The sequence below is a fragment of the Carassius gibelio genome, chromosome B24 (assembly GCF_023724105.1).
Source record: "Carassius gibelio isolate Cgi1373 ecotype wild population from Czech Republic chromosome B24, carGib1.2-hapl.c, whole genome shotgun sequence".
Taxonomy (NCBI): domain Eukaryota; kingdom Metazoa; phylum Chordata; class Actinopteri; order Cypriniformes; family Cyprinidae; genus Carassius; species Carassius gibelio.
In genome coordinates, this window is record NC_068419.1 from 10,255,282 (window position 1) to 10,279,917 (window position 24,636).

Genomic DNA, 24,636 nt, shown 5'->3' on the forward strand with positions numbered 1-24,636 from the left:
GTTTCGTCATGAGTGTTGAGAGTGATGAAAGTCTGAGCACTTAAAGTGCATGTGTAACAGGAGCACTCGGGTTTAATTTAGCCAGGGCAGTGGTGCAAACGGCCCCTGCATGTCTTCATTTGAGAGCGCCACACATACCGCTGACAGCGCCACTCAGCATCTCTTACAAACAACCCAGTGACACTTCACAGTCTCTAAAAATATTTATTATAATTATTAGATTTCATATGTAAAAGAGACGGAGCACCCTGCTCTCAAAGAGAGAGAGGCACGTTCATGCTCAAATACTCATTCAGTTTTACAAACACACACGTATCGTACACAAAAGTAGATCTGATGTGCATGTAAAGTTGCCCACAGATGCAGTCGAAACAGACATGATCCCTGTCAGGACAGACTTTGCTACTTTTCCTGTAGGGGGAGAAACCATCCCATCTCAAACTTTAGTGATAGTTGATCAAAAAAGGAAAATTCTGTCATTATTTAATCTCTCATTGAAATCAGTGGAACACAAAAGATGATATTCTAAAAAACAGTTTTTGTCTAAAACAATCCCCCTGACTACCATCAGTTACTTTATATTTTTTCAGTATTGTATATTATTATAAAATGTATTTAATTATTATCATTATTTTTCAGTCTTTATATAAATTTTAGTTTAGGTCTTTAGCAATTGTGATGTGATTTTTTGTGTGTTTTTGTAATATTTTTGTTTTGCTTTTTTAGATTTTAATTCAGTTTTAGTTTAACTTTTTTTAAATATCTTTTATTCATATTTTAAGTTATTTTACTTTATATTTTACTTTATATTTACTTTATACTTTATATTATAAGTTTTAATTTTAGTGTTTATTTTTTATTTTCTGTTTTGCAAAGCAACTTTTTTTATTAAGTTTTTTATCTAAACCTTATTTTAGTTTAACAGCAATTTCTGCTATAAAAAAAGTATTTTGCCATTTTTATTAGTTTAAGTTAAAGATATCTATTTAGCTTTTATTTCGGTTTTAATTAGTTTTACTATAGCAACATTGACACGAATTAGATGAAAAAAACAGAAATATCGTTTTTTGTGTTCCACAAAAGAAAGAAAGTTGTAATGGTTTGAAACATAATTCTGGAGTGGATTACCTTAAAACGCAAATAACTCAGACTACTGTTTAGGTTTTTTTTTGTGATTTCAGACTGGCAGTCTTTAATTTCATTGTGATTTTTGCCCTTCTCCTGGAGGAGCCTATGACTTTTTTCAGTTTGGCTAAACTGCTGCTTTTGAGCGTGCTGAAAGAAACCCACTCCAAATGAAATGCCCTGGAACCCTTTTGGTACTCCTCGAGTGTACCTAATGCTAACAGAGGGGAAGAAAAGTGGCACACATACACAGTCCTTTCACAAGGCAGAGACTTAGTGAAGGGGAACAGTTGGCAGACATTTTTTACTGCGTAACTGACTTCAGAACAGAAGACCCCTGATCTCAGCTACACACACCTTCGCACATCGCTCTCCCAAACACAGGCCTATATTTTTTTATATATTTTTAATCCAGGTCTTTGGCAAAGCGAAAGTGACTTTGGTTCTGCAGAATGTGAGTGTGTATATGCGAAAGTTTAAGTGTGTGTGTCTACTGTATGTGCGTGTGTTGTAGTGGGCAAGAGGGTGGAGCGTCACAGTCTGTGTCCTGTGTTCACTTCATTAGATTTTAAGCATCCAACAGGGAGCCAGGACTGTTTTTCACATTACAGCACCTGTGATTCCCATTACACACAACATATAGTGCACTACACACACACACATTCACATACTGCGTCTCATAAACCAACACACCTATACAGTCACACACAGAGCGCTCATGCACGGTTATACAACACAAATATACATTGCATATATACACACGCGCTTCATTTATAAAGGCACCATTAGCACTTTTCAAGGCAGGTTACACACACATCCAGTCATTTCTTAAGCACTGTGTCCTATATATCACAGAAAACAATGTTGTGTTTGATAAAACACTGGGTTGAGAGTCTCATTTGTGCCCTGAACTGATTTTTTTTGTGTGATTTTTATTCCTATGATGGTCCCATTGGGATTCACATGGTAACCGGAGGGTATTTTTGATCTCCGGTCACACTAGCCACACTTGTTGGCGGAGGGTACGGGGACTGCAATGGGCGGTAGCCTGCTTGAGCGGGATCTAGGAAGGCAGGACCCGGAGAAACAGCGTGGGCGAATCCGATGTACTGAGGATGTAGAAACTGGCCTTGGTGAGGAAGGATTTGAGTGGCTTGCTGGCAGTTTAGCACTGAGAAGTTGGTAGGCATGTTCACATAGACACTGGCGTCCGGCGGGAGGCAGCACGAGGCCTGGGCGCGGAGCATAGGGGCAGGTGCGGGACGGGGGGCGGCCGGCGGAGCTGAAGAGCTGGAGGAGGTGGCCGTGCTCGACTGGCGGGAGGACGAGCCTCGTGATGTACCTGTACTGGCCATCATGGGAATCGTCTCGAGGACGCGGGCGCTGCTGGACCCTCCTCCTGAGCCGCCGCCTGATGAAGGCTCCTGTTTGGGACGGAGACATCGGCAACAGCACACGGCAACAACAGAGCCCACCAGCACGAAGGCAACGAAGACCGAGCCGACGATCAGGAAGGGCACATAGATGGGTACTGCAGAGCAAAAGCAGGAAAATCATCAGGTTTTTCAAAATATGTATGAATTTAAATTATAATTGAACTTCTGCTTAACTTGCTTAATTGATAAATTTAGTTTTTGTATTTTTTGGGAAAATGTGGAGTATGTGCCATATAAATATCAGTCAGTTTTCTAAGAGTATTTCTACCTGATTTTTGACCGGACTAAAATTTGTTGATTATAGCTCCAACATGTTTCAACACAAAGGGTGAATTGCAAAAGGAAGTGAACATCCCTCAAGTGTGTTCTTTAAAGGGTGTAGGGCATTACTGTCTAGTATAGGCTAACCATTTGGAACTGCTTGGGCGAAGGGAATGACTGACCAGATGTTACCTTGAAATTTCTGCATGTGTGTGGAGCATTCAGCACTCTCATCAGTTGTAAATGGCAGTTGTAAACTTTTTAAAACTAAACTTGCTTAAACTTGCTTGCATACCATCTTAAACCATAGGCTATTTCTGTCACTGATGAATTTTTTTTATTGCATTAATATAAAGACTCATTTAATTAGCCTATTATACAATCTAGTTTTGTATGTGAAATTGAAATCGACACTAGCTTTGCTTTAAAATGAATGGCAAGATCTCCTAACCCAAGATCACATGATTACAAATTTGGAATTACAAGTTTGGAATTTGCTCAAAGTTTCCCAGTTAATTGGACAACTGGACATAAGTTTAAAAAAATAATAAGAAGAATAATTAAGAAAAAGTCTGAATTGTGGAACTTGCAACAATAGTTTGCTACTGATGCTTTTGGGAAATGCATCCATGAATGATTCACTGATGCAAACCACTTAATCATGAGTGGATTAAACGCTGTTTTGTAAAACTTTCTGACTGATTCATTAAAAAAAAAAACTCTTCATAAGAGTAATTTCTTCATGAATCAGACATCATGACTTGTGCTGTGTTCATTGTTGTGTACAGAAAATACTGGCATGTACTCTAACGAGATGATATCTGATAAAACAAAGCTTGTATAGATTTTTTATTATTGTTGCCATTTTTGTTTTTATGGCATTTGCATGCATTAGTCGCAGTCTAATTATTTACTGGCCCAGATCAAAATTACAAACTCAAATGTGCATCGGCTTCCTGCTACAGTGTAAATCTTTTGGATTTTTTGCCTTTTTTATCATCCACTAATCTCATCAACATGCAAGCCGCTAGATTTGAGGTATCATTAATATAGTACATGACTTTAAAATATGATGCTTGTAATAAAACCTTAATTATGTATTTAGGTCATCCAGCTGTATTCAATGCATTGATACTAGAACATGTAATGTTATAGTATGTATCAGGACTCCTTAATGTCGAAGAAAGTGCTGGATGGCAGCATACTGGAGGACTTTGGGGAGTTTTGTTTGTACAGTACATAGCCCTTGAGCAATGTTTTTTACCTTCTCTTTAGAAAGCACACATCCGTTTCAAAATCTGAAGCAATTGTACCTCCACTGCCATAAGGAGAACTAGGATATCAGTGTGACTGAGCTCAATGTAACTTGTACCCCTCTAAAACTGACAATAAGCAAGTTTGAAGCCTAAAGCGTTGCTGAACCTTGTTGATGTGTCACAATATGCCATCACTGCCATGCGTGTGTATCTTTAAATCAGAGAACAGAGTGCTCACATGTTTCCACCCCGCTCACAGATGGGGAACCTGCTGGCTCATGTGAAATGAAGGGATTTGAGAGAGAAGCAAAAAATGAAAGACGAGATGTTCCCCAGGGGTCCGGGGCCCCTCATTAACACTTATTAAGACAGGTTTGATCTGCTCTAATCTCTTGCAACCAGCACTGACCTTTCTGCCATTGCTTCCTCACCATGTGCATGCTTTTTTTTGACAGGTAACTCTGCATTAAAAGTGACCTTTATAGCTTAATTAGACATCTGATCACCAGAGGAAAGCTTTCAGCATTTACTTTGTTGTAGCTGGTCAGAATCTCTCACCCACATAATTGAGCTGAATCAAATCATCTATAATAGCCAATGCAAAGTGGCTTTTGATTTTAATGTAGTAGCAAAACAGACTCTACTTACAAAGCCATAATCTAACAAACGCAGCCACTGTTTAACAATTTATTATAATAACGTTACTGAATCAAAGACATGATTGCTGTGGAAAAATGACAGGGGGGTCATTTTTACAGGAGCTCTTTTGGTAGTTATTACTATAACAGTGGAATTTTTCAGTAAATGACCTCATTTTTGGCACGCTTTGAGTTTGTGTATGTTTTGAAAACGGAAGTTGAAGTTTTTTTTTAAACACCCTATTCACAATTACACACGAATGTCTGTGGAAAAACAATAGAGAAACTGTAGTACATGCTATTTCCATTGATTTATTGTTCTTCAGAGATGCTTTTAGTTATAATTACGAGTGTGCTAGAGGTAACAAAAGGTTTCTAATGAGATGGATGGTGACAAAGTCATGCCAGGAAGTTTGGATATAAAGTTAGAATTGTGATATAAACAACTGTGAGATGTTTATTTGTAATTGTGAGGTAAACTTTCAAAAATATAAAATGATAAAAGGAAAAACCTTGTAGGCTACAGGTAAACCTGATTTATTTCAACTGTTGTAGTTGAATCAAGAATGTTAGTGGATCTGAAGTTCTCTGCCGATACAGGATGACAGCAAATCCCTTCTCGTGTCTTTAAAAGGATTTGGGGCCCCTTAACATGAACTCACACCTGTTGCATTAATGTCCAAATTGAGCCCAGTCTTCGTCTGCCAGACAGGCTCTGTCAGATTTCATGCCCAGCATTTCCTCTTGCCTTTCAGATGGGCATCTATTTCTTTAAAAATATCACTGTTGTTTTTTTTAGAAATCAAAATCTACTTTTGTATCAACTTGAAGGAGAATCTTTGATTTCTTATATGTACATATGTACATTTAACCGTTCACTATTTAAGTTAATAAATTTAATTATGCTGAAATGTCTATTGTGCATTAATTGCACGGTTGTAACAACTTAATCTATACTGTGATTTTATTCAACTGTTAGCATTTTAGTGTCAATGGCTGTGGAAATAACTGAGACGATAAAGTATGTGTTTATATAGAAATTGAAAAAATAAACCTAATCTTGAGAAACATTCACTGGAGTGAAAAGTGTGACAACTAGCCCAGTGTCCCCAGTCTGATTCAGCTGAGGGGAAATTCGTGGACTCCGGTTGAATTAATGTGTTTTGAGCCTGCTCAAAGGAAGGAAACGATGCACCGGCGATGGTTATTTTATGAACGAGGCTGTCAGCACATCGCACCGGAGATCCGGTCAAGTCTGAATTTGATCCTCGTGGGTTGCCGAACGACTGGGGTTCACGCGCGCTCGTTACTGTGCTATTTATAACCGAGCGCGGTACAATTTACCATTTGTGAGCGAGTGGACGGTTAGGTGCCAAATTGGATACCAATTTAACTGCAGCTGTCAAAACCTGGATAAGCATCGACATTAAACCAGTTTATTTAGGGATGTGAATCGTTAGTAATTGAACGAATCTGTTTCTGATTCTTTAGAACGATTCCAGTTAACGTTAATGATTCTTTTAGTGCTTTTGAGGAAGAATCCTACTGCATTTACACCTCTTCATCAGTCTATTGACAAATTATAATATATTTTCAGATTTCAATAAAACATCTTAACTAATCAGACGTAAATATTCATAAACACAATCCAATTTTATTGGTATGCTATATATAGAAAAGACATTGAAAATTATATAACTTTATTAATTATTCTTGCATTAATTAATTTATTTCACAAAATACGTATTATTGCAACAAAACTCATGATGTATATATTTAACTAAAAGTTAAACCCACAAAGTAGGCCTACCTGATTCATTTCGATTGAGACCTATACTTGTGCCGTTCAGTAAGTGAGTCCGATTCAATAGATTCAACCGCTCCAATTGATTCAGAAGTGATTCACTAAAAGAGCCTGTTCGTAGGAATCATTCGTTCAAGAATAATGGAGGTTGTTCTAAATAAGAAGCTCTTCTCGCTTAGATGGCTTCTTGGAGATAAACATACAAGCATCATTAAACGTAAACGTTTTTAACCTCAACTCAACTCAACTTTCTCATTTAGTAGGGCTTTTACGCACAATACGATTGAGGCACACATTTATTTAAGTGGGTCGATATACTAGACACACTGCTGCCGCTTTAAAAGTTATTGAATTAAACAATTTAACTTTAGCTGGTGTACAATCTGATTACACGGTAATTGCCTAATTTATTTCAGACAGAGGAAGTTACCCTGCCAGAAAACAATGCAGACTTCAGATTACCTGCCCCAGAATTTTTCTCGTCCTTGTTCCCAGGGTTGGTGTCTTGTGTCTGCTTGTCGTTATCACACGTGCCCTGGTCCAGGCGAGCCTCTGAACTGGAGCAGCAGTATCTGAGCTCGCATTTCCCGCAGCAGATGATGGCCTCGGCGCTGTCGAAGCGCTCCGGACACTGAAAGCCGTCTCTCCAAGCGTCCTGACCGTCATGAAAACCGTGACAGTATTCTCCACTCGCCTTCACGTTAATGATGGTCAAAAGTGTCAGCACCACCGAGACGGCTATCGGGAATCTCGTGCATCCCCGCATCCTGACACAAACCTGTGCTACTAAAATACCTCAGAGTCTGGTCTAGACCTGTTAAATTAATGACTCGGTAAATGAAACAAGTAAAATGAGGAGACGCTGCAAAAACGAACCCAACTGACAACTTTGGAAATGTCATTGGGCAGAGAAATCCCGAGGTTAATTCAATAGGTCCAGCAGAACTGCTCCAGACAAATATCCAGTGTTTCCCCAGCCGTCACAAGACTTCCAGTAGCTTTGTTTCGGATTGAAAGGAAAGAGGACACATATAAAAACGCATAGAAGCCATAAGGGATGAGGTTTTATACTCATAAACCATAAATTCAGAATATCCCATAATCCTGCGAGAAACTTCCTGCGAACTTTGCATCAATCCAACTCTGAGCGGATCTTCATGTCTCTTCTCAAATTTCTTCCCTTGAGATACGGAGCAACCAACACTGACTTCTCTTGTAATCCGTACGCTCGATTCCTCAATGTGTTCTCACGATTTTTTTTTTTTTTTACTAACCAGTCAAGGAAGTTTTTCCGCATTAATCCACATCATGCGACTTCAGTAAACGTTTTGGGACGTCCGGCTCATTAATATTTAAAAGAGCACTCAACTGCAACAACTGATTTCCAAAAGGTGCAAGCAGTAAGCTGTCAATATCTCAAGCAGAACTAGTGTATAGTGAGGATTTGGCATTGATAGACTGAGCGTGACCCACTGACAACTTCTTCGTTCAGGGGGTAGCTGCCCACCCATCAAGCGGCGCATGCGCAGTGCTGTGTCTTACAACTCCAGACTTTTAGCTTCTCGGCCAATTGCACAGTGCAAACAAGTGTCATTGTATGTTGACGGGGCCCCTGAGCGTTTCAGGAGCGGCTTCTGTGCGATGGGTGTTCAGCAGTGCCCGTGGGGATCTCCCTGAGCACAAAAGGGACGGAAACGCTGTATTGTAATGCATTTAGCTCGCCGGTGGCTCACATCCATTAGAGCCCATTAGGAGGACTAAGAGATCGCTTGTGTGAACACGTACAGAAAACAGTGAATGCGAATAGTTTTTTTTAATCAAGGTATTAAGATACATAATTATTGGATAGATAATATACAATGAAAACGTTACATTCAAACAATAAAATAATAATTTAAAAGGCATAACAGGAATACTGTCAACAGCAAAGTGGACAAATTTATTTTAACATATTAACACATATAACACTAAGTTCATTATATATTCTTACATATATGTATCTGTGTATTAATGTATGCAATGAACAACGTGTTGCATGTAAAATAAATAAATAAAAATGATGCTACTTATACTTTTTTAAACAGACTGTAGATACTTATCAGTATCGTATTTAATAATAGATAATATGACATGCTCTTCACTACAGTAATGTTTTAAGTCACTAAAAAGAAACGCTTTTTTGCGAGTATCAGTGTTGCGTAATATATATTTCATTTTCTGTTTGTACACAAGAAGACCGTTTCTCTTCGAGACAAATCTAGTCAAAGACAATCATGCAGAACTATAACAAAGCACTCTGTTGTTCCACAACGTAACTGTAAGTAGACAGCGCACTCTGGTGGATATAAACAAAATATTTGGGGTTTCTTTGTGAAACAAATAATAAAACTAAAAGCACACCTAACAAAGAAAATGTTTATTTTATTAATATTTAGTATCTATAGCATTTTAAGTCATTCCCATCTTGAGGGTTATTACACTGGAAAACGATTAGGATTTTTTTTTAGTCACAGAACAGTTGGACTTTTATTTTGGAACGCATTGTAGCGGTGCTTTTAAATTTGTCCGGATCAACGCTTCCTGTTACTACAACGGCAACAAAAACAAACGGTAAAATCTTAGTCCGTTGTTCTTATATCAGTTTTAGGAAAAATACGTATATCTTTGTGTCAGTACTAAGCCAATCTGTCGGTCATTGTGCATAACTTGATTAGTTAGCAAGCATGTGTTTGAATTTTAGCACATAACGTTAACGTTATATAAATTAAAAGATACGCTTCACAAGTCGAAACGATATGTTAATTTACAATGACTGTCAAAATGCTTTCTGTTCTGCACATACAGAAAACTCGTCCTGTTCAAGTGCAAACTTTATCGTTAGTGGCGTATTTTTTTGTCCAGCAGTGTATTGTTTGTTTCTAGGTGTCACCTGTGTCTGTTAACAGATGTCTTTAATGCGGACGAACCGTCCTTACTATGGAGCGGGTAAAAGACCGGTGCGAAGCAGGAAGGTGTCTGCACCAAAGAAAGAATGGGTGGTGAGAACCCGTCATGCAACCAATTACTTTAAATAATTTTTCTGGAGGGGATGACTTATTTCAATTTTCCTTTTACTTTAGAGCACAGTCCATGATCTTTCAGTGCATAAAGCAACACCGGAGGAACTGGTAAGGGGTTTACTATGAAAGTTTTTTTTTTAAAGAATTTATTGATTATATATTTTTCTCCATGCATTGATCTCTCAGGCTAGACGTCATGAGATGCACAGATCTCAGAACAGGGTCGTGGCGCAGTGGGAATTAAAAGAAAAGGCTCTAACACGCAGACGGAGGAAAAACCAGCCCCCCAGTCCTCCAGGACTTGATAGAGCCCGACTCAACATCATCAGAGAGGTGCAAATGAATTACAGACAGCTCACTAAATTAAGCTTGTAAAAACTACATCTGGGAAGAATGTAATATGTTTTAACCCTAAAGCCTACTGTATCATATTTGATACACAGATTCTTCATTTCTCTGTATTAGTAAAGCTAAAAGCTTCAAAAACGAGAAAAAAAAACTGTGATATGGTTAAGACTTTTTAGCAAGTAAAACGTCTTTTAGTATTAAAGACCTTTTAATACTTAAGTTTGAAAGATCTCATTGATAAATTTCAGAAACCGCACCAAATAACATATTTGAAAACTCTGTTTTGACCACTGAATAAAATTAAGGTGTTTTCTCATCGTAACGTGTGAGTTCCATTTTATCATACTATAGAGACATAAAGCCTTGTGTATCAAATATGATACTCAACAAAAAGTTTAGATACATTAGATATCAAATCAGACCAGATAACAAAAAGGCTAGTGAGAATCTTTTTTTTTTTTTTTTAGTTGTTTTCAGATCAGTGTCAGTTGCAGGATGTCATTGCACGTTCTGACAGAGCTTTGGCTGAGGTGAAAGACCTGTTTGGTGATGCACCCCATCGACGCACAGGTATTTAATTCTTGTGCAGTATAAACTAATGTGCTATTATCTGGTCAAACAAGTCTTATGTAAATGTACTTGTGAAAGCTCATAAACGAGTGTTTTTTAGGATTCCCCACCATTACTGTGGCACCTGACTGTGATTCTGACTCGGAGCTTCCTGTCCTTCAAAAACCTGATCCTCCAACCCAGCTGTCATTGCTCAGCCAGACTATGATGGATCAGCAGGTACTCACACGCAAGCACCACCTACAGCTCTTACTCTGTAATAAAACCTAGAATAATAAAGTCTTTTGCAGGCCCTGAATGAGTTGGAGGAGTATGAAGAGGAACATGATGAAGTCCAGGGTGCCCCGGTGCACCTGAGCTCTGTGATGCACAGGTGTTCATTTATCTTCAACTTCTAATGCATTTCAGTTGTCTTAAGAAAGTCATTTTTTAAATGCTTGTTTTCAGAAAAAGAAATAAATGTAGGTCAAAGTCCTTTCCATGGACCTCGGATCATCCGGAGCAAGAGCTACCCAAGACACCTTGTAATACTAGAATCAGAGAAGATCGGGCAGGTAGTGAAGGCATGAGCTTCTTTATGTCATTGCAGGTTAATGACAAGATTAATCTGTTAAACCTTTTTTGTCTGTCTTTCTTTCTTTCTCCTCTCAATATCTATGCTGCTTTTGCCCAGCCCTCAACGCCACGGTGGCTGTACAGCGTTTAAATTCCAGACAGAATTATCCTGATGTAAACCAATCGTCCTCACTAGTCAACCAGGTTCTGAACCCAGAGCCTGCTTCCTCTCAGCCAGGTTGAACACTATTACCAGACACTTCTTTTAGTAGATTATACTATAACGTATTAATACTTATTTTAATTTTTTAGTTTTATTTTATTTGTAATTATAGTTCACAGCATTATCTTTTAAATTTTTTTTATCAAATATTAACAATATAATAAATAATATATAGATTTTATATAAATTTATAAATAAACATTAAAAATAATATTAATGCAGCTGAATTCACATATTCAGGTGTGTGTGTGTGTGTGTATTCAGGCATAAATTACGTAGAATAATGGTAATACCTGTTTTTTCTTTTTTTCTCAGGTTTTAGAAGTTCAGTTCAAGCCAGTAGGGGGCGCTCCGGACATACCTCTGGCCTTAACGGCTCAGGGTTAAACTCTACGACAGGAAACCAGTCCAGTCTGGAGCTTCTGCAGGGCATGCTTGAGCAAGTGGACGCTGAGCTGGACTCTCTAGACCACCAGAATCCTTCACCAGATGCTAGACCACAACAACAGAGACCAGGCCTCACCGGCTTCTCTGTGGCTCTAGTGGCAACACTTGGACGTCTAGCCAGTCATATTAGAAAAGTGAGGGCAAATAAGTGAAATCCAAATGATTCTTTAACAAAAATTGGTCAAATGAGTCACTTCCTCATCACTTGCACAGAAAGAAGAGGAGGCTCTGAGGGAGGCACAGGAGAGAAGACGACTAGAGGAGGAGGTGAAGGAGCAGAGAGCTTTGATCGATGCCCTGACTGTAGAGTCACTGACACTGAGGGAAGAGAGCGCCAACCTGCAGGTGAACTATTTAGCCTTCAGAAACATTAACCAGATGTTATTTAGAAGTGTGTCCATTCATATGTCCTTTTTTGATGGTGTTCGTTTTTGTTTTGATGCAGGAAAGGCTGCAGCAGCAGATATCGGACCTAGAGCGGCGTCTAGATGCTGTAGCCCTGGTGGTGGGAAGACCAGAATCTGCAGAACCACACAAAACAGAGGAAATCACAGATAATGCAGCTCAAAGTAACTACCACAGACTGTAGATCCACAGATTACGCAACTGTAAATGAGTTGCATGTAATGTGATCAGGATTGGTTGTCTTGGGTATGTATTTAAACCTGTAGTAGCACAGTGATTAAGAAGATTGTGTTGTGTTCTGTAGAAAGCAGAAATCTGGAGTCTGGCTGGACTGAAAAGGATCAACAGAAACAGGACTTTGTGACTGCAGCCGTGCTGCTCTCTCCTCCTCGTCAGAGAGATGGTCTGCCTCCCGCAGGTCAGTCTGAAGTGTAGAAAGATCCCTCATTCTGTCAGCTTACACCTAGTAGTGTTGAGAGCTTAACACTAAGACAAGCATCACTGCTGTTCTTTTTATAATCCAGATGCAACATTTTGGAGGATGATAAACTTCTTAGGAAGTCACTTCTTTTCTCTCTTTTGAAAGCTTGCTAAATCTGATTGAATCATCAATGCAAGTATGACTCAACAGTATTTTGTTACTTCTCCCAGCATGTCGTCCACATTCACACGCACCCCCGCTGCACTACAGTGGCTCCTGTGCAGAAAGGGGAAGTCAGGGTTCACTGGAGGACTTTGACATCTCCATCTCTCCTTCCTCCTTCGCTAGCCTACCACGGCCCACTCCTCTGCTGGACGATCTCTCTCAAGATGCCATGTTAGGGGAGATCGCCGAACTGACACGTCAGAACGCAGCCATCCGGGCTCAGTTCGGGCAGCACCGTCCGTCTCCAGCTGGAGCTTCAGTGTCGAGGGTGCCGAGCGCAGAACGGCCTTCCACAGCCAGTTCTGTAGTTAGACAAGTGTCGCCCGCTACTGAGCCACCGCACACACAGCAGGTTAGTTCATACTGTGGATTGGAGTAAAGTAGTCTGCAGTTCCTCACAACTGCTTTTCAATGTTCAATATTTTATTTTCTATAGTCATGCCTTTGTTTTTTAAAAGACTCATCCGTAATGCTCAAGGCTGCATTTATTTGATCAAAAATGGTAAAAAACACATTATTTTCTATTTTAATATATTTGAAAGTGTTGTTTATTCCTGTGAAGAAAGAAGTCATTCTAATATGCTGATTTGGTTGTCTTCGGGTTAATATCACATGTTGATTATTATTTTTAATCATATTCACCACAAACGTTTAACCGTAGCTTGTCTCATTTGTGAGACTTGTGAGTTTCTCATAATCGTGTATCTCTCAGTTACAACTATATTTCTCAATTGAGACTTTTTATGTTTTCCACCACAATTACATATTTTTTACTCTGAGGTAGAAACAGGCTTCCATAGTACACATTGAGTTTGGATTCAGCAGTTTCTTACATCTACATATTTTTTTTCTTCAGCCTATTTCTGTAGAGAGATCCTCAGCGATAGAGATTGAACAAAAACTGCAGGAGCTGAACCGCCAGAGCGCTGAGGCAAGAGCTAGACTACTAGAGCTCATTGAACAACAGAAACAGAGCGCCTCTCTCAGAGTTTCTCCTGCCATTTCCCCTGTACCTCCTCACTCCAGCAGCACTCACACAGGTGTGTGTCCCTTTTAATAATGCTTACATCCTCTCTGATCCTTCAGAATTAAGAGTAACTCATATATGGTGACTGTTCATGTTTTCAAGCAGTTAGAGGGTTAACTCCAGAGCAATTTTTGACACTTCCTGAGAGAAACCATTCACCTCAATCCAGTGCAAGTAGTCGGAGGTGAGTTATAAAAAGCCAAGAACAGATTTGTTTATAAGATAAGAACCGAAACTCATTAGACTTGACTCTTCAATCCAACTTTGATAGTATAATTACAAGGCATTTCTCAAAATCTGTGTAAAATTTCATTTTAGTTTTAGCTAAGTAATATTTTTTATGTTTATTTAATTACATTTTTCTCAGGTCAACTGGAAGAGTCTCACCACAAAGTTTGGATAGTGTGGAAAACCCAAGGCTTGACAATCAAGTATGAAATATCATTTTTATTTCACATATAAACATCATACGTAGTTTCTAAAACTTAATATTGATACTTAGATTATCTAAAACTTCAGATACTTTGTATTTTATTTCTGACAGGTGGACAAGCTGAAAAGAGAAGGCTGGTTTGCATTGTCAGCTCATGTCAAATGACTTGAGCTCAAGGAATATGGTCTATAAATAACATCATATTTCCATGCACAATATTATTCCAATACATTTGACGTCCCTAGTGTGGTCTGATCAAACATCCTTACTGCAGCTTACCTGTGTAATGTCTGCGTAACAAACCATGAGAATTATGTGGGAGGTGTTGGTATGGCCAGATTACACTGATAAACAATAGATAACTTCACAGTTTTACTTTCTATGACATTTACTTGAATCTTCATATGAAGTATTTTAAATGTCAGCGTGCATGTAGGCATACTGATTAACTGATTAACGTATCAGTTCTTAGATTTTTTTAATAAATGTATAATTCCACAATAAAGTTTAATTAAATGCTTAATTGCGGTTTTTTTTTAGATAACTTTTATTATATGCATTGTTTTCCGATTTTCAGAAGTGAAAAAGCAAAACAGCCGAAAATGTAAAACAGTTGGAATTAACCTTTCATAACTACAATAAATGTTCAAACAATGTTCAGTTTGTAACACTGACATGCTAATAAAGTGTTCTGTAAATAATTCCTAACTTTTTCAATAGCACAGTACCATGTAAATCACCAAACAAGAGTTGATATGATATGCAATTAATAAAACCTCAGTATGCTTTAGTATACTGAGCACAATACTGCACAAATATAATTTTTCACACTTTAATTTCAAATTTGTGGTATTTAATGTACTTGCTCTTTTTCTATTTTATGGAGCCCTGCACTTAAAATGCAAACAAAAATGTATTTATTGTAGCAAAGAGTTAAGAATTTGTTCTCTCTTTTTAGTAAAATTGTGGGAAAAAAAATTCTCATTTATTTGCTGTGATTTATCTAAACCAAGAGAGCAAATTTTTAATCTGTGGCCATGATGTGTGTGTATTTAAATAGAGAGAGAAAGAGGGAGAGAGGGATTTTTCTCAATACTTTTTGTACTGTAAGATGATAAAAATTTGAGGGACAAAACTTTAAAATACTTTTAAATGAAATCCAGCATGTGACACTAGCTGGTTTAGGTAGGTACTGTACACTACCTTACACTAGGCTTAGGTTTAATCAAAGGAGAAGTAGGCGTGTATCTTTTGCGAAGCATTGTGGGTAGCGTGCTGTGACGCACCTGGTATAAACACAAGCACCGACTCACATGATTAGAGTGGCCATGATCAGCTCTGGTGACCGTTTCTTGGCCATAATAAGGGTATATTATGCATTAATGGCAAGGAAAGCCCTTTTTACTTGAGAGCGGCCACTTTTGAGGTGTTTCTTGGAGATTATAGTACATTAAAGAATGATCATGTGACTTTTTTTTTTTTTTTTTACACCAGGTGACCTGTAAATACAGAAAAACTGTTTCCATTACAGTTTTGCAAAATATATTTTTTTTGTATTGCCTCATGCAAGCATAAAAACTTAAAACATAAAAACGATATTTGGCAATTTTTGTGAAATTGGCGTGTTTCCATTTCAATACCCAATTTCAATTTGTACAGCTACCGTTTGTCACTGCAGCATCGTTTCAACTACCTGTACTTTAATCTACTTCACAATCCCTATGTGGTGTAGCCCATAGCCTTCCACTCCTGTATATAAATTTGACCTCACACTCCAACCCTGAGGTCTTGACCCTGAAGCAGCATCCTTCATCCTTGAGCTGAGCAGAGTGTCTCTGAGCCAACGTCTGTAGCTCATCCCATCCATTACTTTCTCCCTCTCTAACCCACACTTTCCCATCTATCTCAGCCAAAACATTGCCACCGCACCACTGCATGTCACGCAGGCCTTCTGCTTTGAGCAGATACATACATGCACAACGTGGTGCACACACCTTGAAGCGCCCCCTTCCCTCTTCATAACAAAGACAGTGCAATCGTACAAGGAATGAAGTGGGTTCTGACGTGATAAAACGAATGACCTCCTCCACACCATTGTCAATGGCGACAGGCCCATGAACCCTGCTGACAGAAAACAGCTTTGCCGTTCCGAGTATCCGTACCGATTCGAGAATAAACTGGAAGTTGTGGTGCTCGCCGAGTTGTAAGTATGTTTGGAATTCGGATAGGGTCTCCTGGTGGAGCTGCATGAGAGAGCCCAATCCCAGCTGTGCAGGATTGAACTCCAACACTGAAAGCAAGCGATGGCGAACTCCCGCGTCAAAGGCTTCAGAGTTAAAAGCAGGATTTGATAAGACAGACCGCACATGCTGGATGACCGTAGCAGTGGGCGCATTTGAAAAGTCAACGGTGGTTCGTTTGGGCTGCACGACATCTAGGAGACGTGCGATCCGAACGCATGCCTCCATGTGCTGTCTAGCAAGAGGAGTTGTGTCCTGGTCCGAGGAGGATGGAACCATGCTGCTTAGAGCTCTACGGATGACCCGCGCAGAGACGCCCTGGAAGGAAGTGACCCGGTGTAGCCTGCTGGGCCTGCAGGAAAACAAGCCTTCAACTGAAGAGGACAGCTGGAGGCCTTCCTGGAGGGGATGAAGGTCTCTTAGCACCTGAGCAAGAACTCTGACACTCTGCAGCAGACTCTCTGCATCCCCTTCGGTCCAGCACTGCTCCACTTCCTGCAACAAAGCGGCCTCCACTCTGCCGCTGGCGCTCAGCTGCTCGATCATGCCTAGTATGCCTCCGCTAGGCTTCGCCTCCGGCTCTTCCAGAACCTCTGCCATGCAGTCCCACACCAGAAAGCTGAAGATGGCCCACACGGTGCGCTGATCTGTGCAGTCTTCAGGACACAGGTGGTCCCAGCTGCGTAATTGGTCCTGATCGTGAAGGTGGTCCCAGCCGTGCCGGTGACTGTGGATACCGCTGCGGAGAAGAGTCTCGGCTTTTTGCAGCAGCCTCAACAGCAGGCACCCCCTCTCTGAAAGCTGGACCCCTACAGATGACAACCAGATACATCATATTGGCTTTACTTATCGTTTTCTTGAATAGATGTGAATGTAAAATCTTAATTATCACAATTTATTTGTACTGTTCAAAAGTTTGAGTTGGTATATATATATATTTTTATTTATTTTTTTATTTATTTTTTTATATTTTTGAAAGATGCTTCTACTCTCCAATCTGCATTTGATCTAAAATACAGTAAAACAAAAACTGTAATACTGTGAAGTATTTAATTTAAATACTTTATAATAATACTTCTTAATACTTTAACATATATGTTAAAGTATTAAGAAGTATTATTATAAAGTATTTATTTATTTAAGAAACAATTGTGTGGACCGTTTCTATGATACATCTTTCAGGATTATTTGATGAAAAAACTATTCTAAAGATCAGCATTTATTTGAAATAGAAACCTATTGACATTATAAATGTATTAATGTATTCATTTAAGGCTTTTTTGCTGAATAAAAGTATGAATTAAATGTTTTTTCAAATAATACTAGCCCCCATAAGGTAACAAGTCTATTTTTTTTTATATAAAGTATATATTTCTACTTACTGGTAACATCACAAGACTTGATTCATCCAAGCTTAATCATCTATTAATAAGCAGTTAAAAATGTTACATTTAAATGAAATACTTTTAATTAATGCAGAAATGTAACCGTTCTGTAAAAGCAGCACTATTGGAAATCGATTTACAGCTGAAAAAAATTAATAGTTATTTGCTTTATTTAACTTGTTAAACGGAATCGTAGGTGAAGACTGAGATGGACTGGCCTTCACTTACATCGAGGGCTGAGTTCTGCCACTCTGCTCAGTAGTCTCTCAGCATCCTTTGTCTTCTCTATATACAGGGACACTAGAGCCTCCAGCTGGGCAGAGTCTTCAATGCCAACCCCTTCCAGAAAATACTCTCTGACAGTCCGACGCGGCAAACCTACCGCCACACCAACCTCACAGACATTAAACCTAATCTCATCCCCCACAGTCAAGCCCAGTCGAGTCATGACCTGCTGCAGGCCTCCTGATGGAAACAAGATCAACAAGGACAACATCAGTTCTAAGAATTCAGGAAATAAAAAGTAATTAACAAAAAGCTAATTTACCAGCCATAAATATTTCTACAGTCCTTCTCATATTTTTCAACAAAATGAGTATAATAAATGGGAATCACCTGACAGAGGGAAAGCCATCAAGTGACCTCTGGTTTCCTCCACTGCTATCGGCACAATGCTGCTTTCAGGCTTTTTATCAAGGTCTTCCACCAAACATTTCACTGAAAATTGAGAAGACTGTAAAGAAGCTGAATTCCTGGCTGGAACAATTTTAGAGTTCTAACTGATGATTATTTTTCTGTGGTAATATTTTTGCTGAAACTGATTACCATAAAAAAGTTAGAGGAAAAAAAAGAAAGAAAAATTAATACTTTTACTCAGGAAAGAGGCATTAAAATTAATCAAACTGACAGATATTTTAATTACTGTTCACTAAACATCAAAGAATCATAAAAAAAATTTATACTAATAATAATAATTGGCAGATTAGAGTGTGAAGATTTATGAAAAAAGCTGAAAATTCAGCTTTGCCTTTACAGAAAATGACATTTGAAATAATATAATGGAATCAGTTACTTGAAATTGTAATAATATTCTTTTTATAATACTGCTATTTTTTTAATCAAATAAATGCTGTCTTGAGCAAAAGAGACAAAAACATTTAAAAATCTTAATTATTCCAAATATTTGACCAGTAGTATACAAGGTTTTCAGTTAGAAAAGTTCAGCTGACCATTAAGTTCCTCAGCTAGCTGCTCGTCTTCATTCTTTAGCGCTGTGTAAAAGCTCTTGCATGCTTTTTCTCCTTTCTTCAGGCAGATGGACAGCAGGGTTTGTGCTTGCTGTGTTGGGATGAGTATTGCTTGGATTTTCTCCAGCTCCAGCTGAGTCAGAATGGCTCTGGAGAAGAGATCGAAGGAGACCGGCAGAACAGAACAGCCCAAGCGTGAGCACAAAACATTAAACTGCACCTGTAGTTGACGTTCTGCATGGAGACAAGACAATGGTGAGGGCTGGCAGACAATTACATCAAGTAAACGTGAAAACGCTGAGACGGTATTACCTGTTGCACCTTGCGTAATGCCTGTTGGTTGGAAGTGATCTAATATGAGAGCACAAAATGTTTTAGTATTAACGCCACTCTACTGCATTTATGTTTTAAGACACAATGCAACTTTAGTCATATCATACCTTCCTCTGAGGTTAACCAGGTTCGTAGACGCGGGTAATGTTTCTTGCATTTTCTCAGACACTCCATGAAACTAGAGGCTCCACTTTCATCCATCTGAGCATCAATAATCTCTAGAAGCTTTCGGACTTTGTTGGGTGGCGTTCGTTCAGCTTCAATTTCATAACAGTTTTCTCTAGAGAGCAGACCTGCAGATATAACACAGTCTAGCAGAGGGCTCAAGTGATAAAGAGCATCCACCAGGAGCATCTGTGAAGACAGGAGCCGGGCCTTCACAGTCTGCTTCTCCTCTGCTCCTAAAGAGAGAGTGGGGGAAGATGAGCCAGGTTTCACTCCAGTAACACTCAGATTTAAAAACTGTTTCCTGTCAATTCGAATTACACGTTCTCCAGTGAATCAGGTTAGGGTTAAGTTTATGGACCAAAATATGAGCCAAATTAAAAAATACAATTACATGTCTAAATATGATTCGACAGCAAATGTTGAGTAACAGTTTTGCACTTTTTCTGACAGATGGATAGCTTACCTGAAATGCGGGGTTTCTCGGTTGAGGAAGCCATCACAATATTACATGGAAATAATTCATACTTATCGTCAAACTGTGGCGCGTTCATTCAAACGTTTCAGTTTTGATCTCACGCGATTCATTCATGTCAGTTCACTTTATCCAAATCCTGACGCGCGGAGACTCGCGCGAATCGACGATGACAAAGTCACTTAATGTAAAAAAAAACGATATACTTACTTATACTTGAGTTTTGTGCATAGGCTAAATGCCAATGTTTGTAATAAAGCGTCTCGAGCAGTTCCTCAGTGTACCACTTCCTGGAAGTGGTGAGCTACCCGTGAAAGCTTCAAGTCTGAGTCAACAAAGTTTCATATTGATAAAAGCTAAAACCTCAATTCCCATGGTTATACAAGATTAAGTTTGAGAGGAAAGTCTGAATATGTGATTAAATATAAAGTCTCAGGATTAAAACTGTGATTTAAAAATATGGGCGTGACCTCTTGTGCCCGCCACCTATGTGAGTTATAAAATGAAACCAGTAAACTCTTCATATAGTGGTAAAATCTTAAGCGAAATGTCTTTTGCAAAGGCTGGAAGATAGTGTGTGAGGTGAGCACAGAGCCCTGCAGAACACCTGAATTCATTTTTTTTGTGTGTATGTTGTGTGAGGTTTTCAAGTCACATGAGATGTATATATTACGGCCTCTTCATCTTATTACATACCTTAAGTCGAGAGTCTTATTACAAGAAGAGTCTTAAGTCAAAAGTCTTATTAAGACTCTTATTATTAAGCCTTAATTCAAGAGTCTTAAGACTTATTACATACCCTGATAAAGACTATAATGGCATCCAGTCTCTTATCATACTTCATTATGTTGGAGAGACCAGGGCTAATTTTACAGTATTAAAAAAAAAGTAAAATATAAACCAACGAACAAAATATTGTTTAGGCTAAAATCTATTGTGAGATTAATAAACTATGATAAATGTATAGCATGTAAAACACAGGTGGCAGTTTACCAATATAAAATATCACTGCTAGAGAAAATAATTTGTGTATATTGTATATTTGAAATACTATTTTTTAGTGAGCAGCTATTCACTTGCATCAGTGTTTTTATTATCTAAACTGAAAGTATCAAAAATTATTTAAATTAATTGAAATAAATGTAAATATTAGATGAAAATCTTAGAAATGTTACTGAAACAGAAAAAATGACTAAAATGACTAAAACTAATAAATTAAAAATGCTCTGTGTGTGTGTGTATGTATGTGTGTGTGTGTATATATATATATATATATATATATATATATATATATATATATATATATATATATATGTGTGTGTGTGTGTGTGTGTGTGTGTGTGTGTGTGTGTATGTGTGTGTGTGTATATATGTGTATATGTATATGTATGTATATGTATATATATGTATGTATAACTTAAATAGAGCTGCCTTTACAGTGATACCTACAGATTACTTATGTTGATGGTAGTGGTTATTGATACAAAACCCACCTTACTTCAAATGAGACATTACACAAACTCCTGGTGGTGAATGAGAGGAGTTCTCTACTCTCTGTAAATCACTTTAAATGAAACTGCCAGTAAATGTGCTATAGAAATGTAAGGAATTTTGATTGTATGCACCTATTTCCTCTTCCAGTTTAATATTCCACAGCTTACACTGAGGGCCACTTATGTAATATATCCAAGTGGTTTTTATAAGGGAGGGGGAATCTGAAGGATATGAGGAGGAGTAAATATTGAACAAAGTAACTGTGTGCTCTCATAAAGTGGTCGGGAATAGAGGTGCAAAATGCCAGGTTAGGGGTCGTCACAGAAACCCTTCATACACAGGGTGGGGCCCTTTGTGCCAAGAACGGTGGAGTGTGAGGAGAGGCTGAATGGAGGATTAATCCCACACCAGTGCATCTCAATGCTCCGTCCCCGCCAAGAGCCAAGAGCTCATTCCCATGTGCTGGTCTTTATTTCATCCATTCAGGAGTCAATAGGTCTGCTACACCCCCACCCTTCCACTCACTCACACACACACTCACACACACACACACACACACATTCGTGAACACTGAAAAACATGGCAGTCCATATAAGTGAACATATGGAAACATAAGTGTGTTTACAATTCATTATAATAACTGATCATTTAGTTTTATCATGCTTTGTCAGTCCTATCGTGAGCTCCTAGTAAAATGGTAACACAATGTAAATTCAATCATGTTCAATCTTTATAATTTCTCACTCTTGAAAACACATTAATTCCTAAACTTGCACCCTTAGTAACACCCCTCACCTCCTACATACAAACACACACATCCATGCAGGCTTAAATACACATTTATTCATGTTCACATACCCAATTATTCACCGGCACACTTGTTTAAAACAATGAGGAGCACTCATATAGTGTGTGTTGTGTGTGTGAGAGAGAGAGAGATGCTGGCTGGTTCTTCTTTAACACATTTAAATCTAACCCCACTTCACTTCACTTCCCCCACTTCAGAGAGCCACAACACCCTCTCACTTCCCAGTGAAGTATTCACTCACATTTTCTCTTTCATCATCACTTGATGCAATTCATATCCTCTTTGGCAAGAGATACACAGGAAACTCTGAGGGAAGGTCTGGTCAATCGTGTGACCTTGGAGCAGCAGATGTCTCCTGACTTGTCTACATAAGCATATTTTATGGTAACCTAATGTTATTGAGCAAATGGACTAAACTTTAAAAATGTAAACATTTTCAGACTTTGCTATAGTGGAATATTTTATTTTATTTCCCCCTCTCACTTTTTTCTTTCTTACAATGCTCTACCCAGTGGATAATTGATCTTCGACTGGAAGAAGTTGCCGTCTAAAATCGATTAAGTCTTGACTAATATTTGACGTCAGTGGGTTGGATGAGCGTGAAAAGACGATGTGTTAATGTAAGTCCCCAGCAGAGGGCAGTAACTCTTTTGCGCTTTGTTGACAGTCAACGCTGTGTATGTGAGTTATAAATGGTTATACATTTTTCATTCATTCACTCAAACCTTGGAGAATTTGTTTTGTTAGTTGTTTTATTAAGTGTATCCCTTATATCAGCTGGCAAGATATAAACGTTTCTTATCTCAACCGATGGAGTATGGGTTTGCGTGAATGGCTTGAATTAAAATGTCTATCAAATGTAACAAAATAAATAAATAAAACTTCCATAAAACTGTACTTCATCTACATCTATTTTAAACAGAATTTTGCAATTTTTGTTTGGAATTATTCTGATTTGAAAATGTGTTTGCGAGTCATTTTTGCTCACCAACACTATACATTTATTAGATTAAAAAAAAGAAGAAATACTGTGAAAAATTATTTAAAATGTAGTTAATTCCTGTGACGCAAAGCTAAATTTTCAGCATCAGTACTCCAGTCTTCAGTGTCACATGATCCTTCAGAAATGCTCAAGAAACATTTAACATCAGAGTTAAAAACAGCTGCTTAATATTTTTGTGGAAACTGTGATACTTTTTAAAATTATTATTCTTTAATGAGTTGAACATTCAAAATAACAGCATTTTTTTTTTACCTTAAATATGTCTTAACTTGTGTTTGTTCAATTTATGCCATACTTGCTGCATGAAAGTATTAATTTCTTTTTAAATTATTAGTTTCTTTTAAAAAAAAGTACTAAAACACTGTATTGAGCGTTGACCATTCACAAGCGACATGGTGAACTGGGGTCCTATAAAATCTGTTGGTAATGATATCCTAATATGAATGAGTCTAGTAAACCATTTTAATGCATGAACAAACAAATTGTTTTCAGTAGTGTAGATTGTAGATATCATGAACCAAACAGAGACGTTTGAACTGTATAATGTTTATACCCAGAAGCATATGTGGTACGGTTTCCGTGCACATATCTGATGTGTGTGTGAGAGTGCATGAATTTGCGTGTGTGTCCAGGCAAGTGTCCGCCGCAGCTGTGCGGAGCTGTGATCTGAGGCCGGCTTTTGCTTGCTGTGAAAATATTATTGCAAGTGTTTATTATTACAGCACTGAGAGACAGTGGGAGTGTTGTGTGCCGTGTGGGCCAGCGAAAAGGGGGTGTAGACCAGGAGTGTGTGTGAGGAAGGAGGATTTTTTTTTACGCTCATTCCTTGTGTTCCCACCGACCGGCCACCAGCGAGGCACGGTGCATTGTGGGTAGTGGGGACGCCTATTGGAGTTGATTAGTTCCGGCTGAGTCCCAGATAGAGTTCTGACAGGCCGGAGAAACAGGCTCTCAGCGTGAACGGCCCCCTCCTCACGCACCCCCTTGCCCTCTCCAGCAGACAATAGAAGCAGCATGACAAGAGCTTTTTAAAACACTCCATACACTCCACTCTTCTGTCCGTCACACAAATGTGGGCACACACACACACACACATACACACTCTCCCTATAACTATCTCATATTATGTACAATAGAGCTAGCTTGACAAGAGCTTTGTAAAGTGTTCTGATGGTGAGCATCATTATTAAAATTGCACATACTTAGGGTGAGTGGTTTCAACAAACCCATAACTCAAAGTATTCAGGCTGGGA

General features: G+C 38.5%; 3 protein-coding genes across 8 annotated transcripts; 1 reads left to right on the forward strand and 2 right to left on the reverse strand.

Moving 5' to 3' along the window:
* Nucleotides 1-836: 836 nt before the first annotated feature.
* Nucleotides 837-8,030, reverse strand: LOC128013261 (protein shisa-2). Its single transcript, XM_052596103.1, has 2 exons — nt 6,983-8,030; nt 837-2,656 (listed from the first exon to the last, which is right to left on the reverse strand). The coding sequence occupies exons 1-2, from the start codon at nt 7,284-7,286 to the stop codon at nt 2,085-2,087; spliced, it is 876 nt and encodes a 291-aa protein (XP_052452063.1). The 5' UTR covers nt 7,287-8,030; the 3' UTR covers nt 837-2,084.
* A 1,032-nt stretch (nt 8,031-9,062) lies between these two features.
* LOC128013259 (spindle and centriole-associated protein 1) lies at nt 9,063-14,756 on the forward strand. Of its 5 annotated transcripts, none has more exons than XM_052596098.1 (18): nt 9,063-9,130; nt 9,466-9,558; nt 9,640-9,687; nt 9,766-9,912; nt 10,395-10,497; nt 10,598-10,716; nt 10,788-10,870; nt 10,945-11,051; nt 11,171-11,290; nt 11,591-11,856; nt 11,936-12,067; nt 12,168-12,291; nt 12,432-12,545; nt 12,779-13,125; nt 13,630-13,813; nt 13,903-13,984; nt 14,168-14,231; nt 14,345-14,756. In XM_052596098.1, the coding sequence occupies exons 2-18, from the start codon at nt 9,466-9,468 to the stop codon at nt 14,396-14,398; spliced, it is 2,187 nt and encodes a 728-aa protein (XP_052452058.1). In that variant the 5' UTR covers nt 9,063-9,130; the 3' UTR covers nt 14,399-14,756. The 5 variants fall into 5 exon arrangements, with proteins under 5 accessions (XP_052452058.1, XP_052452061.1, XP_052452060.1 ...); XM_052596101.1 differs by having other exon boundaries at nt 9,101-9,130; nt 9,443-9,558; XM_052596100.1 differs by lacking the exon at nt 9,063-9,130 and having other exon boundaries at nt 9,151-9,558.
* On the reverse strand, nt 14,233-20,426 carry LOC128013258 (uncharacterized). 2 transcript variants are annotated; one of them, XM_052596096.1, is made up of 7 exons: nt 20,070-20,426; nt 19,546-19,839; nt 19,418-19,456; nt 19,088-19,339; nt 18,474-18,575; nt 18,087-18,323; nt 14,233-17,282 (listed from the first exon to the last, which is right to left on the reverse strand). In XM_052596096.1, the coding sequence occupies exons 1-7, from the start codon at nt 20,155-20,157 to the stop codon at nt 15,934-15,936; spliced, it is 2,361 nt and encodes a 786-aa protein (XP_052452056.1). In that variant the 5' UTR covers nt 20,158-20,426; the 3' UTR covers nt 14,233-15,933. The 2 variants fall into 2 exon arrangements, with proteins under 2 accessions (XP_052452056.1, XP_052452057.1); XM_052596097.1 differs by having other exon boundaries at nt 19,546-19,731; nt 20,289-20,408.
* Nucleotides 20,427-24,636: the final 4,210 nt, after the last annotated feature.

Excerpts from the sequence above, each read along its gene's own strand:
- LOC128013261 (XM_052596103.1), bottom strand. The coding sequence starts at position 7,286 with ATGCGGGGATGCACGAGATTCCCGATAGCCGTCTCGGTGGTGCTGACA. Across the intron at positions 2,657-6,982 it reads CGAGAAAAATTCTGGGGCAG|TACCCATCTATGTGCCCTTC; the intron begins GTAATCTGAAGT and ends TTTGCTCTGCAG.
- LOC128013259 (XM_052596098.1), top strand. The coding sequence starts at position 9,466 with ATGTCTTTAATGCGGACGAACCGTCCTTACTATGGAGCGGGTAAAAGA. Across the intron at positions 9,559-9,639 it reads CACCAAAGAAAGAATGGGTG|AGCACAGTCCATGATCTTTC; the intron begins GTGAGAACCCGT and ends CTTTTACTTTAG. Across the intron at positions 14,232-14,344 it reads ACCCAAGGCTTGACAATCAA|GTGGACAAGCTGAAAAGAGA; the intron begins GTATGAAATATC and ends TATTTCTGACAG.
- LOC128013258 (XM_052596096.1), bottom strand. The coding sequence starts at position 20,157 with ATGAACGCGCCACAGTTTGACGATAAGTATGAATTATTTCCATGTAAT. Across the intron at positions 18,576-19,087 it reads GCTAGCTGAGGAACTTAATG|TGAAATGTTTGGTGGAAGAC; the intron begins GTCAGCTGAACT and ends CTCAATTTTCAG. Across the intron at positions 17,283-18,086 it reads GGCAGAACTCAGCCCTCGAT|GGGTCCAGCTTTCAGAGAGG; the intron begins GTAAGTGAAGGC and ends TGTCATCTGTAG.